The sequence below is a fragment of the Tiliqua scincoides genome, chromosome 2 (assembly GCF_035046505.1).
Source record: "Tiliqua scincoides isolate rTilSci1 chromosome 2, rTilSci1.hap2, whole genome shotgun sequence".
NCBI classification, from domain to species: domain Eukaryota; kingdom Metazoa; phylum Chordata; class Lepidosauria; order Squamata; family Scincidae; genus Tiliqua; species Tiliqua scincoides.
This window is the reverse complement of record NC_089822.1, coordinates 185,098,107-185,116,864: the sequence shown is the minus strand read 5'-3', so window position 1 is coordinate 185,116,864 and position 18,758 is coordinate 185,098,107. Positions and strand designations below refer to the sequence as shown.

Genomic DNA, 18,758 nt, shown 5'->3' with positions numbered 1-18,758 from the left:
AAATGTGGCACAACAGTCTTTCCTCTCAGATGGCTCACTAAAATAAGTACTATGTATCTACTACAGCATGACAAATTAAACATGCTTGTGCCTAGAGTACTTTGAGTAGCAACGAGCTTTTCAATGTTTTCAAAAGTTGATTTCTGTTACAGCTTTATGTATAATTCAAAGCGTTATTTGAGACTTAAGCAACACATACCATAGCGATTTTCCAGTATAGCCCAATAAAAATCAGGAGTTTAGTTTACCTTGGTAAGTCCTGCTCATGGTGGAGACAGGGGGCATTCCTGTATAGATGGAAATGTCCTTTGCAGCTCTTGGTAGGCAGGGCCAGTCCAAAACAGGGGGGGGGTGGAACTCCCCATGCACGGGGACCTAGTCCCAGTTTGTTTCTGCCTTGCATGCAGTTTGGTTGCCTTTTCATGGAGCTTCTCCGCATCACGCCAATTCTTTCTTTTTCTGTCTCCCCCACCATCTCCGCACTGTCTGGGGTAGTGGGGCTTCCTCGGAGCCAGCAGGCAGCCTAGTGACACTTGCTGCCTTGTTCCCCCTCTGTCGCTGAGAGGTGCTGAGGCGCTGAGAGGAAAACGCCACACGCACACTCCTCAGGACACAGACTCCGCTTCTCACTCTATTTGTGCCTGACAGAGGTGGCGGCAAGAAGGGGGTGCATTCCATCATCACACACACACCCCCGGCCAGCTCAGCATTACTACAGTGTTTGACCTGGCCAGGCAGGCCACCATACAAGTTATTGTGCACCCAGGTATGCCCCATGCTCCCCAGCTTCTCGTGCCTCTTTAGAGGCGTGGGCACCATTTTAGCTGTCTGTATTGGTGCCTTCACCGCTCTTCCCACCAAAACTGTGAGTTACTGAGGCAGGGAGACCATTTTGTCCTTGGAGTGATGGAGGGCAAACGGGGCAGGAAGCGTTGCTAGGCTGACTGCTGGCTCCGACGAAGTCCCACCACCCCAGACAGTGCAGAGACAGGATGGGGTGAGAATTGGCACAAAGCAGAGGAGCTCCATGAATAGGTGACCAAAAGGCAGGAACAAACTGGGACTGGGTCCCCATGTGTGGGGAGTTTCACCACCCCCGCCTCCTGAGAGCTGTGAACAGCGAATTCCCATCAGTCCAGGAATGCCCCCCCCCATCTCCACCAGGGAACAAGGATTAAATTTACATCACAATCCTATGTATGTTTACTAAGAAGGAAGTCCAATGCTGGGTAGTCATTCAACTCAGGTCCACGTAACTGGACCAGACAACTGAACAGTGACACAACATTATCTTACTATGCTTAGCAAACCACCAAAATTAATTATCACTGAAATAAGACAGTTGCTTGCTTAGGCTGCAATTCTATACACTTTTATTAAGTACAGCAGTTAGTCCCATTAAAGTAAATGCAGCTCACTTCGGAGTAGACATGCATCACACTGTTAATCACTTGGATGTATCTATTTTGTTACTGTAGAATTCCACCATATATTCAAAACGATAAATATCTGCTGCCATTTTCACTACATTACTATTATACATTGAAACCTTTCCCGGAAGGTATGAAATACAATCAGTTTTCGTTATCCGTTAGGGTAAGGTTCCTGGAAACCCTAGCAGATAGCGAATTTGCAGATAACAAACGAATAATGGAGTTAGGTACAAGGGGTACCTGGAGGGGGAGGAAGAATCTAGCAGAGACCCTCGGGGAGCCAGCAAAGTGCAGCAGCAAGTGCCAAAATATCTCTGAATGCTGCAGAGACTTGCCAAAGGTTGCAGGGACCTTCAGAATGGCTTCTGCAGCCAACGCAGACCCCTTTAAAAGGACCAGCAGAAGCTCCTGCTGACCATTTTAAAGGGGTCAGTGCTGGTCTCAGCCACCATTCTGAAGGTTCCTGCAGCCTGCGGAAGGTCTCTGCATAGCAGATAACGAGAACAGAGGTGCGGATAACGAGAGAGGGTAGCAATTCTGCCTTTCATGTATAAGTGAATAAGAAGATAGTGAATTCGATATAAAAGAGAACTGACTGTATATGTAAAAAATAAAATGCATAAATTATTCCTTCTATTTCTAGGGATGTGATATTCGTTTACACATTATTTTAATGGACTTGAATTGGTATTTCTGTATTAACATCATTATTAATATCAGAGAAAGTTATTACAAAATGGAAAAATTTACCTGTAGTGCCACTAGTAAAACAGACAATTGATAGATCTTCTGGTCTAGGAGGCTAGAAAAACCACAAGTAAAATGAATGTCCTATTAATTTTCTTAGTTCACTTGTACATTGGTCTAATCCAGTGGTTCCCAAACTGTGGGATAAGGAAAAATGTTTTGAGCCTTAGAGAAACCCAAACAGAATAGCATGTGTGTGTTTACTCACAAGTAGGAGAACATGCCTTGGTTCACACTGAAGATCAGGCCAAGGGGAACACAATGCCACAGAATGGTCCAGATTCAAACAACATGGAGCTCAACAAAAGCTCCAAAAGGTGGACCCCTACCATAGTAAAAAGGATTTAAAACAGGCTTGAGCAGCTGCTAAAGTGAAACTTTTTTTAAAAGTCTCATAAAGCTAGGTGGGACCCAACAGTCTCATTTCAAAAACTGGGTACCAGTGCTAACAAGTTTAGGAACCACTGGCTCTAATCCATTTTTAACCTTGCAATCTAGGTTTGTTACTAGCATTGCAAAAAAGAAAAAAAACAGAAAAATAAAATACTTTTAGCATAATGTATTTCCTCGTTTACGCCCGATTCTTACTGTTCCCTTAAGGTTTTGCTGTAAGTAGATCTTTTTTTGCAAATAGTTATCTTGCAAGAATCTTCAACTAAGATGTTATTCTCCAGTGAAATGCAAAGACAGTTTTCGAGTGAATAAACAATATTTGCTAGGCAGTACAGCAGTTATTTCCAAAGAGTTTGTGAGTCTGTATTTCTCATCTGATAATTTGTGAAAAGCTCAGACTACACAAAGAGGTGCTGGGCCTCAATAGTTTACTTTGTCACTCTAAAATGTGTGTAAAGGCTTTTAAACCTAAAAACTTTTCTAGAGGTAATGTAGCCACTACATCAATAGTTCTGAGTTCTGCATTATCAACAATATGGAATTCTCTTCCCAGAGTCTTAATACTCACAGATTTTCTTCAGAATTGTCATAATGAGGCACCTTCCACAACCTCTTCTTTCTCTCACTATAGCACCAGAAACCACTTCCCCTCAAGGAAATGCCTTCCAAGACCTCAGTTATTACTTTCTTCAATGATTTATCTCTCTCAGTTTAAAGAAGACTATCATTTTCTCCTGTATTCTCTTTGAAAAACCTCAGCAGGTCCAAGCAGTTCTCACAATTAATTCCCCATGTCAAACTGAAGGGAAATGAAGACTATTCTTATGCCCTACCCACAGCCTCTATTGGTAATGCTGGAACTGTTATTGAAGGAAGAGAGGGTATGAATCAAACTCTTTTGCACAGAAAATAACCTCTGGTTGCAAAGTAAGCCCAGCCTCTCTCCAGGTCAATCTCTCACTTCTTTCGTGTGAGATTTGTTGCGATGTTAGGAACTGCATTTGTGCTGCTCTCTCAAAAATATCTGGCACCAAAACTAGAACTGTTGTTTTCAAATGCAATAAAAAATGAAATTGAAACAATAGTATTGAGTTTCTAGAGCTAGTGTGTTGTTTTCTTATTTTTTTTTAATCCACAAGCTGCCCACAACCAAATAAAGCTTGCAATCCTATACCTACTTACCTAGGAGTAAGCCCCATTGAATACAGAGGGAATTACTTCTATGCAAACATGCACAGGATTGCACTGTGAATAGAAACACTGTTTACAGTGCTTAAGAAACACTGTAAACAGAAAAAACCTACGTTTTAATTCTGTCGTAAGAGGAAGATAAAATAGAAGTTTCCAAAACAAAATTCAAATACATGATGTTAATATGCATGACAAACTCATTGAATTATAGTCCATTGTGCTTATTTACTTTACCTTTTCTCTTGTGAAACAACTATTCATTTATTTTAGTGCAGTCTGTAAGCCTTAGGTGTCTATTGTCAACAACTCGTTGATGTGCAAGTAACTTGTATTATAAACTACTCCAAAACACAAATGTACAGGTATGTGCTACATACCGATGTTCTGTTGAACCAACTACATATACAACAGTGGTCCAACCAAGCTGACCGGGCTAGCTTCCTTCTCAGTTCAACCGTCTAACCAGCGCCTCGCAAACTTTCTGTGCACACTTTTGCCAGCTAACTGCCTTCTTCCTTGTTTTCTGGCCCCGCAAAGCATTCTGAGGTGCTACAGGGCTGCTGTAAGACTCTCTGGTGTGCGATCTGCCTGCCATTAACAGTTGTCCAGGCAATGATGGATGCACCTAACAACAAGGTTTACAAAACGTATCCCAGTCGTTGAGTAGTGCATACCTGGACTTAAATATAGGAACAATCTGCCATGATTCATATGCAAGTTCTGTTAGAAGAAATAGGACACATTCAAAGATGCAAAGGGACTCGTGTGCATATCCTATTCATTTCAGCAAAGGTTGGCCAGGACTGTGGATTGTACCCATTATTTTTTTATATTACAAAGGAAAGTTCATGAAAAAAACAAAATGTTGTCATACTCACTATAGGAACACGCCGACATTCTCGACCACAGTCCTGAAATAATTGAATGAAAGGGTAAAACTGAGTACATGTGGATTAGCCACCAGCCTTTCCATGCAGCACTTGGCTTGCATCACTTACTTGAGGCACTCAGATGTTTTTTTCTGTGAAGTTCATGCCTTGGTCATCTCTAGCTTTGACAGCTTCAACCCACTCCTCATTGGTCTTCCATTGGCTCACCTCAATCTCCTCACTTTTATCAAGCACTCTGCTGCCAATGTTATTCACCCACTTGACATTCTGACCTCCCTTAAATCCCTTCGTAACTGGATTCAGCACAAGCTTTTAATCTTCCTCTTCAAACTTCTCCACGATCTCTCCCTGTCCTATCTCTCATAATACCTTCACTCCTCCAGATCTACTACAGTTAGCTGTCCAGAAGTTCCCTGATTCCTGAAAAGACTCTCTCCCTTCCTGCTGCTTGTGGTTGGAACTGCTTTCCAGAAAATGAATGTAACGCTTTACCTCCTCCATCTTAGTTTATAATCCACCCTTTCCATGAAGTCTGTGGTATGACTTAACAGCACAGACAATATAAATGTTTACTCAGAATTAGTGGGGCTTACTCTCAGGAAAGCATTATGGATTGCAGCCTTACTATACAATCCTATGCATACTTACTTGCAATATGCTTCACTGCACAGTGAAACTTACTCCAAAGTAAACATGTATAAGATTGCGCGGTCCATCCCCTTAATGTAACTAAGCTTAAGGATTTGCAAAGGAGACAATTTCTTGTTTGAGTGATCCCTGTTTCCTATCCTTCCTTTCCATGTCTTTCTAGATTAGAGGTAAGATCCTATTCTCTATGTAAAGCACTATGTACACTAATGATACTTTTTATATTAAATATTACATCATCCTGCAACATGCTGCTTCTTACACATCATGTTGCCATAACATAAAGTAAGAGAACTACAAAGCATTATGCAAACTGAAAAACCCTATTGAAATGAATAGTAAACACTTAATAATATGCTTAAACATTTTGGGCATCACTATTGGGCACATACATATTGGGCACACACATATTGGGCACAAACATTTTGGGCATCAATGGTTGACTATTGGCCTGATGCATCCAATTTTATGGAACTTGTGTTAGCCTTGACTTTTCTCCTAACAAAAAACCATGATAAGAGTGTGAAGAAAAATGTTGAACAACAATATTCTGCATAACAATGATTTGATTGCACAAAATATGTAACATAATATAGCTTCCAACAGTGTAAAGGAACCTCACCTCTACTTCCTGCATAGATTGGATACTAACGCGACACCTTTGGCCTCTTTCTTTCAGGTCCTTCTCAAAAGGGTCCATCAAAATAATGGATTTCAAGCCTGGTGTTTCTTTTTTCTCTACATGTTCTAATAGGACTTTGGCTTTTTCAGGCTTATCGCAAATTACTGTAGAAATATCAGCTGAACAAGAACAACATAATATGTCAGAGAAAACACATATGCCAGAAATATATTTTATGTTAGAAAATAAAGCCAAAATGTAAGAGAAAAATGTAAGCTTTTAATATGAAATGATTAAGAATTATCCTGAAACACTGAAAACCATCACAGGACTAAAGCTACAGGGAAAACATATTAGCATTTGAGTAGTTAACATTTAAAATACCAACTTGGATATCTTCCAAGGTAGATTTACTGAAAATGTGAATTGGTGTGTCTAATTTCCTGCTGCAATTCTAAAAGTATTTTTCTGGAGGGGGAAGACAATTACTACATCAAAACTCAGAATGACTATGTAGAAAAGTGTGCTTAAAAGGTTAACACTAAATTAGCTGCCAAATATAAACATTATCTATTTTGACTGTGGCTTGAGAACCTACCAAGTAAACATATACTATTATTTATTGTTGGCAACCTTCAGTCTTGGAAGACAATGGTATTGCGCTCTGGATGGTGGTTCTGGCACAGCGTCTAGTGTGGCTGAAAAGGCCGATTCGGGAGTGACAATCCCTTCCACACTGGGAGCAAGTGCAGTGTGTCCCTGGTCTGTCTCCCTGGCTATGGGCCTTCCTTCTTTGCCTCTTTGCCTCAGACTGTTGGCCAAGTGTCTCTTCAAACTGGGAAAGGCCATGCTGCACAGCCTGCCTCCAAGCGGGCCGCTCAGAGGCCAGGGTTTCCCACCTGTTGAGGTCCACTCCTAAGGCCTTCAGATCCCTCTTGCAGATGTCCTTGTATCGCAGCTCCGGTCTACCTGTAGGGCGCTTTCCTTGCACGAGTTCTCCATAGAGGAGATCCTTTGGGATCCGGCCATCATCCATTCTCACAACATGACCAAGCCAACGCAGGCGTCTCTGTTTTAGAAGTGCATACATACTAGGGATTCCAGCTCATTCCAGGACTGTGTTGTTTGGAACTTTGTCCTGCCAGGTGATGCCGAGGATGCATCGGAGGCAGCACATGTGGAATGCATTCAGTTTCCTCTCCTGTTGTGAGCGAAGAGTCCATGACTCGCTGCAGTACAGAAGTGTACTCAGGACGCAAGCTCTGTAGACCTGGATCTTGGTATGTTCTGTCAGCTTCTTGTTGGACCAGACTCTCTTTGTGAGTCTGGAAAACGTGATAGCTGCTTTACCGATGCGTTTGTTTAGCTCGGTATCGAGAGAAAGAGTGTCGGAGATCGTTGAGCCAAGGTACACAAAGTCATGGACAACCTCCAGTTCATGCGCAGAGATTGTAATGTAGGGAGGTGAGTCCACATCCTGAACCATGACCTGTGTTTTCTTAAGGCTGATTGTCAGTCCAAAATCTTGGCAGGCCTTGCTAAAACGATCCATGAGCTGCTGGAGATCTTTGGCAGAGTGGGTAGTGACAGCTGCATCGTCGGCAAAGAGGAAGTCACGCAGACATTTGAGCTGGACTTTGGACTTTGCTCTCAGTCTGGAGAGGTTGAAGAGCTTTCCGTCTGATCTGGTCCAGAGATAGATGCCTATACATATACTATATACTATAAACATATACTATACAGACAATGCAACTACCCTAAGGTAGCTTGATTGTCAATATTATCCTGCTAAGTGATAAGGAGTTCAGGTGCAGTCGTGTGATAAACTAGCCATTTGTAACTATCCAGTCAATCAAAATGTGTTTGGACAAGACTTTTTGGTCATTCTAACATTGCTACTAAAAATGAGGATTCAGGGGCTTTCTGAAATAATCTTTTAAAGCCATTAAATTGGCTTCTGTTTTACACGGCAAACATGGATACCTAAAAAGCAATTTATTCCAACAGATCAACTTTCTGTTTACCTGTGTTGATAATATAGCGAATGGCTCCAGGGCCTAAGGTATCATACAGAGGAACCACAACCATGGAATAGGTATAGCAAGCCAGCTCAGAAATGATCCACTGGAAGGAGATAATGAAAGGATGAAGTTATAGTTAGCAATAAACATGAAATCACATGAAATTGGGGATAAAACACTGATTTTCTTAAATTTCACCTCTGGCCGGTTTTGTGCAAAGACACCAATAAATTGACTTGGTGATGGTTTACATCCCTGTTTAAGTAAGCCTGATCCCAATGCTTCTGCTCTTTCAGCAACCTGAAAGTGAGAAAAAGGATTTAGGATAAAAAATTTGAACATAGGGTTATTTCACGCATTAGGCTTAATACAGAACATACAACTCAATAGGAAGATGCCATCCATTACTGCTCTGCAATTACAATATCTTCATGATTCACAATTGCAAATCCATGTTTGAACTCTGCATCTAAATGTTTAACATATGAAAGTGCAAAACATCTCAGGGCGATCATCACATTAACTTCATGACATGGGAGTTGCTCCTTACAACACTGTGGAAATAACACCAGAAGCCTACCCCACAGTTCCTGTAATTTCCAAGATCCTAAGTGTTTACCTAAAATAGCACGTGATGTATCCCTCAGTATATTTGATAGTCACAGCTAGGTTCCAAATTAGTCCATGACCAATATTTACAAGACAATTCTAGCTTATCGTCCCATTAATGACTATATGAATGGATTAGATAATTCTGCTCAAGCAATTAATGCTTTTTACTTCAAAGAGCTTGTGTGTTTTTACTCTTGGTCAAATATCCAAAACTTGCTTGGTTCAATTCACATGGTATTGTTGGATATGATGATGTGAAAAGATCTCCGTTAAGCAATGCACGTGTTACAAAGCAAGCAATTTCCATGAATGACTGCAAATCTGAAAACTGCTTTATAAAACAACTAAATCTGCAACATATCACATAAATGAACTCTGTGCAAGACGCCTTGATATATGTGGAGAAAAGCATCTAATCACTTCTCACTGAAAAGTCAGAGAGAAGCAGGCAGGACAGAATGTTCCAGGAGGTGTGACTTGTGTGCCTGGAGAGTATCACCACCATTTTCTGATAAGTTTCTTTGGTTCCTTGCCTATTTCCATCTATCTCTTTAATATACAATAAGCTTGTATCTTTCCTCTTTGCCCACCCATCCTAAAAGTCAAAATTATTCAGGAGTTGAATCAAGCAACAGTAGCCCATGTAATTGTGCGCTGGGGTTTTTCAGATGGACTGTAGCTGCATGGATCAGTGGTGCTATAATATAGTGCAGGTTGCTAGAACACCTGTCCTCCAACTCTTCCCAAAAGTGTCAGTAGGGGATTTCGTCCTATGCAGCAGTAGTAGAGAATAGCACTATAAATGCCTCATAAGCTCATGGCAGAAAGCCAACCACTTTATATAAACAGATAAATAATAAATAAAGTATGCTCATTTGCATTATTCAATCTTGGCTGGGGCCCTGAAGCAAAGCTTTGCACTCCTCTCCACGGCACCCCACCACCCTCTTGATGGCCTAATGGGAGATTCCATTACCACAAGTACAGGTTATTTGTGTGCTCAGGGGTCAGCCTGTTCAAGAGGGCCCTCTGATGGGGTGTAGGACCTCAGCCAGTGCCTGACTAACCTAACCCTGGAGAGGGGCCATGCAAAGAGCCCTCATATTGTGCGTTTCACTAAAACTTTGTTCTCATGTTGTTTCTTCCATTAAGAAAAGAGCAACATGATCCTCACCTCTTTATAGGACAACCACTGGTAAGGCTGTTTGGGTTTCCTGAATCCTAAACAGGGGCCATTCTCTACAAGGAAAAAAAGAAGAAGTGGTAAGTCCTATAATCCTTTTCCAACAGATAGTCAATAATGCATTTCCTGGTAGCCTGAGTGCTCCCAACAGGACAGCACATTTTATTTATATAAGAATACATGTGCTATTATTATCACTGTGCGCTCCTGCAATGCAATAGTTCATGTACTGGAGCACTGAATTACAAGGGAAGTTACCTTGCCTCATGAAATAACATTTTCTATAAAAGTTTCCTCAAGGACCACTTGGAGCATTCATTTAAAAACCAGGAGGTGACTGTGACAGTAAGCACATTCACATTCTTATTATTAACATATCTTCTATAGAGCAGTGTGATCATCACTGTGCAATCGATGTGTCAGTTCTAAATACCACCTCCTATTGGTTGGGTCTGCATTTGATTGATGTACAAGGAGATTAAAATACAAACATTTGTGTTTGAGGGAAGTGGGAGACAAACATAACCCCTAGTTCTGCTCAATGCAAGAACCATGTGAGATATAACATTACCAGACATAACCTCATAGTTAGAATTATTGGAGCATTGTTCCTTCTGAAGTTATTGAATGTCTCTCTTTAACAGTCACATATATGTACCAAATCTTGTGCTCTAGAATAGACTGTAAGGTATGGAATAGAAAACTCAGCTAGAGAGTGAGAATCTAGGCTAATCTTTTATTTGTTAAAACAAGGAGACTATTAAAATTCCTACATTAGATTAGCACAGAGATAGGAAATCCACAGAGTTTGTCTCATGTTCATATAAAGATACATTTGTTTTTCTATCAAGACATTGTTTTTCTATCTATTTAGACATTCCTGTATGTTTAGTTATATTATTCTTTTTTTAGCAAACTGTATACAGACAGTCTGCCTATATTTCTCCACTATAAATAGTGAGGAAGAAATCCACGGCATTACCCTTTTTGTATCAACTGTGCCAAACTATGGATCAGTGGTAAATGGAGCCCATATTGTCTCTACTACAGTGGTGGCCCATACCCTGAACCCCATGAAGTCTCGCCACAAAATGTTGCCCCTGCACACACTTTTAGCACTAGGACCCACTTTTTTGAATGAGAATCTGTCAGGACCCACTGGAAGTGATGTCATGATAGGAAGTGACCATCAAGCAGGGAAATTTCTAACAATTCTAGGCTGTAATCCTACCCACACTAACTCAGGAGTAAGTCCCATTGACTATCATTGTTAAAAGCATATACACAGTAGCCTGTTCAAAGTACAAATCTGTAACGTTTCCCCAAATACAGTCACATATCATGGGAGCATCAAGTCTAATACATTAAAAATAAAATATTGAAGTGCATGGGGACCCTCCTGAAATTGGCTCATGACCCACAGACTGAGAAACACTGTGCTAGAGGGATAAGGTTGCAAAGCTGCCATGGCTCAAGGTAGCCTCTTGCTGTCTCTTGGTGCTTCCCTTCCCTCTACTTAGTCAGAGTGTCGCACACAGCCTCACTGCTTCATGCTGCTTGTGTTTCCAATGAACAGAAGCAGCACATGCCGGGAATCCAGAATTCATCATTTCTGTTCACTGGGAACAGAAGCAGCACCAAGCAGGGAGGTTATGCACTATGCTCTGTTCTCCTAGTCAATAAGGGGAAAGGAGGGGAACGGAAGAGAGTAAGCTCTGAATCCCTTCTCCCTGTCTACTTAGTGGTCTGTAAGCACTGAACAGGCAGGGGGACACTATCTGGAGCCCTGACAACTTTTCTTCCCCTCATCCCTTCCTCTCACAAAGAAGAGGATTGAAGCACCCAGTGGAGCTGCAGGCTGAAGAGATTGGCAGGCAGATGGGCTGGGGGCTTGGCTGTTCAGTGCTCTTCCAAGGGTGCAGTTTCACGCACCCGTTTCAGGTTGCTTCATGACAAGGCTGGCCCTGCTCTATCATCACAGTGTCTTATCCAATTGCCCTGTGAAATGTGAAGGGTTTAAACACAGAGCTTTAGATAAATGAAAGGGAACAAAGTCGGGCATTGGCCACAGCCGGCATATATTCAGTAAAAGGGGAACTGTGTGGAATATAATTCTTGGTGAATTATAATACATAGGGCTCTCTCAAGGACATGGTTAAAGTACCTGAGGAAACAATAAAAGTTAGCAGTAGCCTTAGAAAGCAGAAGATATGTTACCTTGTGTTTCTGAATTTTATTTTCTCAATTCAGTACATCATCTTTCAATTGCCTTCCTTCTGTATCCAGTGCTTTATCCCCAAACAATCTACATCCAAGCACTATCAAATATAAGCTAGCTGAAAACTGTCAGCCATGAAAAATCAAGTATATTAACTTTTGGTAGGCCAAATCTTTGTTCAGCCATTTACCCATTAAAAGGCCAAAAGTTGAATACCCTTCTTACTTAGTGAAGGAGAAAATGTACCCTGCACATGCTGAGCTACATTCTCTCCTTGTAGTGTGTCATCCAATCTGGACCGAGCTCTGGTAAATTTATGTTCAAATGAAGCAAGTCATAGAAAAACCTTGAGGCAGAATGGAACTAAGAGAGTAAGTTAAGAGGAAAAGGTAGTGCAGGATATAGAAAATTGTGAGAAACATGGTCTGCTAGATTAGAAAGGGGGATATAGCTGCAGAAAAGATTAGTATGGTGGCAATACTATCCAAGGGACTGCAGATGAAAGAGTGGGTTATGATGATGAATAGTTATGCACTGCATTTCAACCACAACAAAACTTCACAAAGCAGTTTACATAGCAAATTAAATAAGAGTTCCCTATCCCAAACAGGCGTACAATATTTAAAAAAAGATGCAGAAAAGAGACACCACTGGAAAAGATGCTATGCTAGTTAGAATAGGAACAATTGCCTTCTACCTGATAAATAAGACAGCACTTAAAAGTTGACTCTTTACCCAGTAATAGGGTGTGCTCCCCAATTTTCATCTCAAAAAGTTAATCAAAGGACTTTTATACTTCTATCAAAAGTGTCCTCCAGTTAGGGCCAACTCTTTCTACCTTCAGTTTTATTGCATTGTCATTGAACTGTTGTCCAAGCTCAGTGTGGGACTGGCCCATTCTTGCACAAATGCGTGAAACCAACAAACTTCATTCACTTTTGGCAACAAACCCACAGCTGTCCTCTCACAGAATTGAAGCAACAGGCTCATCTGGGGCTAGTGGGGAATTTAAGCAATATGTTTACTCTTTATGCTATACGAGTTAACATTAATCATATGCCAGTACTTACCGGATATATTGAAACCCCTTCTAAAAACTTCGTACATGGTCCTTGCATCATCATAATAGTGAGTTAGCAATTGTGAACCGTCACCTATTACAGACCTCCGTGCACCATCCCAGCCCTACAGTGAAAGAATACAGATAAGGGGAGATCAGGAGGTTATAGAGGGAAGACTCTACCTAGAGTATGGCCTATGAAATGTCATTCCAGTTATTTGAGCAAAATTATAAAAAAATGTGCATGCAGTCTCAATGACAGTTTTACAAAGCAACATCAAATAACTCCTTAGATCTCATTCAAATGGATATGAACTGCAAGTTAACTGCATTTGTCCACATTCATCCTTGCTATTTCCTACCCTTCCCTTCCTTTGCTTTCTGCCCTCTATTGAAATTTGGATTGTAAGGTTCTTGGGGCACAAACCTGGTTTAGCATTTCTATTCAATTTTATGAAGTTTTGATTTATTTGGGCAAAAAATGCTTCCCTCTCAAATATATATCTCCCAGTCTAATTCAGCATCACTAACCAGTTTAAAAGGGGGGACGACAACAACGACAACAACGGGGACATGTTGATTGACCTTTTAGAGTAATCCTTGATTACTTTTTAGCAGACTAAAAATCTATTTGGAAGAGAGAGAGCTCTTTTTTCTTGTGCAGATGCTCAACTGCATAAAGAGATATTGTCAAGGTCAGTAGGAAAGAAATTACTGTTTGAAGGTTGAGGCATGCAGCTGTTGTCTTTTCCCCCCCATTGGCTTGCTTTTTAGATAACATGAATGATGCAACAAGATTCATGAAATATACATTTAATTCAATACCAGTGTCCACAGGGAGCATTTCTGCAGCCAGCAATGAGAATATTTTTAAGGCACCAAAAGAAGTGTTCAGAAAAAAAATCAATAGAGTCAAACTGGAGGCTTGTAATGTTCTCTAGACATGTATAATGTAACATAAATAGGAACATTTATCAAGCAATTATCTTCTCATTGTGCCAAATCTTGTGACTTACTGGTTTACAGGTCCCTCTGTTGACTCTTCCCAAAACACGTATCTGCCTAACATTTTGCCTTCTGAACGATCCTACTGATTTTACTGAATCCATCCAAATAAACCAAAAGAAAGTTCTAAGACATGTCAACACCCATAAATACCTCCTACACATTTTAAGATGCTCCAAGGAAGCTGCTCAAAATGACCCCACCTACTGAAGTGAGATATATAGATACAAGAAACAGGGGTTCCTCAGTGGTTGCCCCTTGCACTGTGGAAGTACTTTCAGGTTCAACTGATATTTAGGAGCTGGCAAAGATTTAGCTGTTTTTAAAGGCAATTTCTGTGACTGATCCTGGACCGACCATGGGGGATGCCATGGTCAGAAGGTGCATGCCTGATTTTTCCCCAGGCCACGCCTGAGGCTGGAGTAGTCTGTCAGGATGCAGAAAGCCTGCTTGTGAGGCTGCAACCTCAGGACCTGAGATTGGAGGGAGCAACCAATGGGCCCAGGGCAGTGGCAAGAAGTATTTAGACTCTAACTTGGAGAGAGGTGGGAGGGGAAGAGGTCAGTCCCATCAGGGAATCAGGGATCATGTCCTTCTGGGAAGAGGGAAAAGGGGCATCCTGACAGAGGAAGACACAGGAGACACAGGAGAATGACAGGAGACACAGAGGAATGACAGAGGAAGACATAGGAGAAGGTGAGGAGCTCCATGGCCCCAGGGGGACTATAAAGCTCACCTCAGGACCAGTGATGAGTTTGGCTGAAGGAAGGGAAGGCAGCGGTAACCTCCCTCTCAGGGAAGCTGAACTGCCAGCCAGCATGGCGGAGGAGGAACCAGGATGCATTTACTCCCTTCCTGCCTGTAACTCTGAGGCACTTACATGTGGACCCAAGACCAAAAGGGACACCAATGCCCCAATTCAACAACACAACCAACCACTGCAAGTAGCAGGCAGAACAACCAACCAGCTTGCTGCCTGCAACCCTGGGAAGGGAGGGCATACACTGATTAAAATAAGCTGCTGAGGCAAAAGGAGAGCAGAGGGCTTTAAAATATATGCGTTTCGTATCTAGTGATAATTGGGTGCCCAAACCCTTAAAACCAACTCTAGTGATGTATGTAGATTTTTAGATTATCTACTTAATGATGTCACTTCTGGCCCTCACCAGCCACCATTAATGCTTTTGGCTGCTGTATGAGATGAGTTTGATACCCATGAACTAGGTCATCTTGTTACATTTCAGAAAAAAAGTCAAGTCAGCAGTCCAAACATGAGGCAGTTTCTTCTAAATAGCCCCTCTGTGTACAATTCTGTTTCTTCGGGGGGGTTTTCCCCCCTGAATTCATTTTTCTGGTGGGTCATTCTACAGTTCCTGTGTGGTTGCTTAGTAATTTCTCTTGGTAGAAGAAAATGCCTGATGTGATGTATCACACAGACAAAGCTCCACTCAGTTATGCAATACTTCATTATCCCAAGATATATAATCAGTTCAAACACTCACTATATGCAGAACTTTTGTTTTGGGTCTTGTGGAAATTATATATTTGGATATCAGTAGATAGCCCCCAAAACATCAGGGATGAAGTGACCTATTTCTCTAGGGAAATTCTGTAGGTGCATTTGAAGGAAAAATAATGAAAGTTGCTTTTTTTTGGGGGGGGGGTACCTAAATGGAATCTCAATAGTATAATTAGTTTGTGGTTAGTCGGTGGTTTTACAAATATGTCTCAAAGGATTACAAAACATGTTATAAACAAGAAGAATCTCAAGAGAATTTTATTGCATCATTCATGTTAGTCAGAAAACAAACATTGTAAAATTTTCAGTAATATCTAGGCAGCTGTATAGCCCATACTCTTTGTCCTTGGATGATACAGAACTGCAAGGAAGTACACCAAAAATACTTACAGAATCTGAATTCAACTCAGCATACACTACCTTGGGCAAGTTTATTCACATTTACAGGCAGTTGCAGGGGAACAATGGCTAGAGAGAGCTATGCCTTCTTTTGTGTTTGATGGCCACTGTGGAAGCAGGATTCTAGACTTTCAGCAGGGCTTTTCTTAGGTACTACTTTTTCAGTGTTCTACCAGGATAGGCCAAGATTGAACCTGGGATCTCCTGCATGCAAAGCAAATCCTCTCCTACTAAGCCACAGCCCCTTGCCCTGCCCACTAATGAAAAAGAACAGCATTAAAAATGTTTGTCATAAAATTTAGCTTTGTTTTCACCTGGACTTCTTCTGATTGCATTAGGAGATCACATGGTGGTTTCACTGCTTTTGGCCGGCTGGCCAGCCAGTATGCAAAGACCGCTGCAAAGGCACCAACGCCTACCAAAGTGGTAGATGGCAAAGTGCGGAAAAACTGGCTGAAGTCATCAAGCTCTGGAAGCCTCAGGTTCTTTAAGATGTCTTGTGCTTGCATCTTTTCAAAGACTGAAATGGCAATCTCTGCAGAAATCAGTCAAGAGATAATGAATTAGGGTCTAAAGACAGTAGAAAGCAGACTGAACTGACCTATAAGTGGATTTATATAAAACTCTCAGTGCAAAGAAAGAATTTATTAAATACATTTTTACCCTACTTTTTCCCCACTGCCATGAGTGCCCAAGGTGACTTACATAAAAAAATTATAAAACAATACTTATTTGGGGATTTTTATACCACCTTTCACTATGTAAACAAAATCTGCCAAAATCTGGCAATTTACAATAGAAAGGTAAAAAAATACATTATAAAGACAATATTTTAAAACCATGGTAGCATGGTTAGTATAAAAGCATGAGACTAACAACAAATAAAAACTCCTACAGGCCCCTCCATCACATCACTCCCCCCCACCCTACCCCCCACCAAAAGCCAAGAATACATTTTTTTTTAAAGCAGCAATAAAACAGCAAAAAACCAGAAGCATCACAAAATATAAAATATAGGCACATAAAAGATGTAGTAGCATAGAATAAAAGTAGCAATAAATGATAACACAAAAAGACAGGCATCAAAAGGTGGCAATAAAAGCAGACATAAAACATTAAAAACCAAATACTGGACTGCTTCAAGGGAAGGAGCAATTTGTAACTCATAAGGGAGAGAGTTCCATAACTTTGGTGCCACAGCTAAGGCCCTACTCCTAGCTGCCACCATGCCCTCACTTCTGATGTACAAGGGTCCCTTCCGATGACCTCAAGAACAGTCTGGAATGTATAGGAGTAGGTCCCTCAGGTACCCTGGTCCCAAGCCATAAAGGCTTTAAAGGGTCAAAACCAGCACCTTAAATTGGGTTTGGAAGCAAACCAGCAGCCAGCGTACTTGCCCACATCAGCTGTCTAATAGAACGGAACTATCCAGAATGTCTGGGAGTTACAATGAGCAGCAGCAAAACAATAATCAAGGAGCTAATCTAAACAACATTTTTGCCAAGGGAATTCCAATCCTTATAGCAAGTTGGCCATTATCCTAGTCCTGTGCATCATGTAGTGAAAGTTTTTGCTCTTACCAGGGGTTGTCATGGCTATGGATCAGACAGGGAACTCATCAGGAAATGGCCCTGCCCTTGTGATGAGCTCTGTTTTACAATACTTGCAAAAATAGTGGAGAAACGGAGGACATTTGCCACTGATAGGCCAATCCCTGTGGCAAAACAGGGACACACAGAGACCAGCATAAAGTTGTTGTGTCTGAGAGGCAGCTAAGTGTTTCCCAATGAAAGAAGAAGGAAGCCCATTCAATGATGTTTTATGACGTGGTTTTGACGTTTTTCATTTCATATTCAGTATAATTAAGCCTTGATGACAACCACATGACAACATGATATGGTGGCATAGTCATGAAAACAGACACTGCTTCTGGGAGAAAGAAGCTAATTCCTCAATTATGAAGACAATAATATTGTAAAAATTGGACCAGTGTTAAAGCCATAGGACTTTTGGTTTGGCTTTTAAATTGTGTATCTTTGAAGATACTTAAAATCTGTAGCCTCTGGCAACTCTACTCTATCACAAATGCTCCCGAGGAATTTATAAGCAACCAATTTTAACAAAATTTGAACTTTTCTTTCCTGCTTATGGGGACAAGAACCTCGTATGTGAGCAGTTTTCTTTATTTAGTAAATAATACGTTGGCATCAAGCAACGTTAAGCTGCCAGGAGGCTAGACACTGCCATCCCATCTATATAGATCACAGGTAAACAATTTACCACAGATATTCTGATACAGGATTGATAACACCACAGCAAATTTACTGTAGATAATATCAGCATAGCAGTACTTTATTGAAGGAACACATAAATTAAACATACCCAGTAGAAACACACACAGATCAACCATGGAGTTGTGATACATGGAGTAACCATGGAGTTTTAGCTCTGATCACAATATTATGAGTGAAGAAAAGGCAAAAAGCTCAATCCAGTTCCTACAATAACTCTGCTGCAAAACTGATCAACTTCCCTAATGGAGCACTGGCTTCCTTTTCAAGGGTAGAAGAAGGAGAATAGTATGAGGGCACTGGTTTCAATGGAAGATTTTTTTAAATGGACAAAAGCCCACCTCTTCCTGCCGTAGTCCCAGTTTCTGTCAGTGGCCCTGATTTAACAAGACAAAAAACAAACATGGGCTTGGAAAGCACATACTGAAAGGAACCTCTAGCATGACTTTAAAAGAAAGTGTTACAAGTTTTTTTATCATTGGTTTTAGGAGCTATTTCTTACCTTCCTAAAATAAAAACCCCATAT

General features: G+C 41.0%; 1 protein-coding gene across 4 annotated transcripts in view; it reads right to left on the bottom strand.

Moving 5' to 3' along the window:
- Positions 1 to 18,758, bottom strand: part of ACSL6 (acyl-CoA synthetase long chain family member 6) — an 89,701-nt gene that overhangs the window by 20,652 nt on the left and 50,291 nt on the right. For 2 of the 4 annotated variants that reach the window (XM_066613347.1, XM_066613348.1), the window contains exons 1-8: positions 16,361 to 16,450; positions 13,029 to 13,143; positions 9,732 to 9,796; positions 8,144 to 8,245; positions 7,949 to 8,048; positions 5,925 to 6,103; positions 4,643 to 4,675; positions 2,184 to 2,235 (exon numbers count right to left, since the gene is read on the bottom strand). In XM_066613347.1, coding sequence (XP_066469444.1) covers positions 2,184 to 2,235; positions 4,643 to 4,675; positions 5,925 to 6,103; positions 7,949 to 8,048; positions 8,144 to 8,245; positions 9,732 to 9,796; positions 13,029 to 13,143; positions 16,361 to 16,450 — 736 coding nt within the window. Of the gene's footprint in view, positions 1 to 2,183; positions 2,236 to 4,642; positions 4,676 to 5,924; positions 6,104 to 7,948; positions 8,049 to 8,143; positions 8,246 to 9,731; positions 9,797 to 13,028; positions 13,144 to 16,255; positions 16,477 to 18,758 lie in introns of those variants that run through there. The other 2 variants (XM_066613345.1, XM_066613346.1) reach the window with 2 other exon arrangements.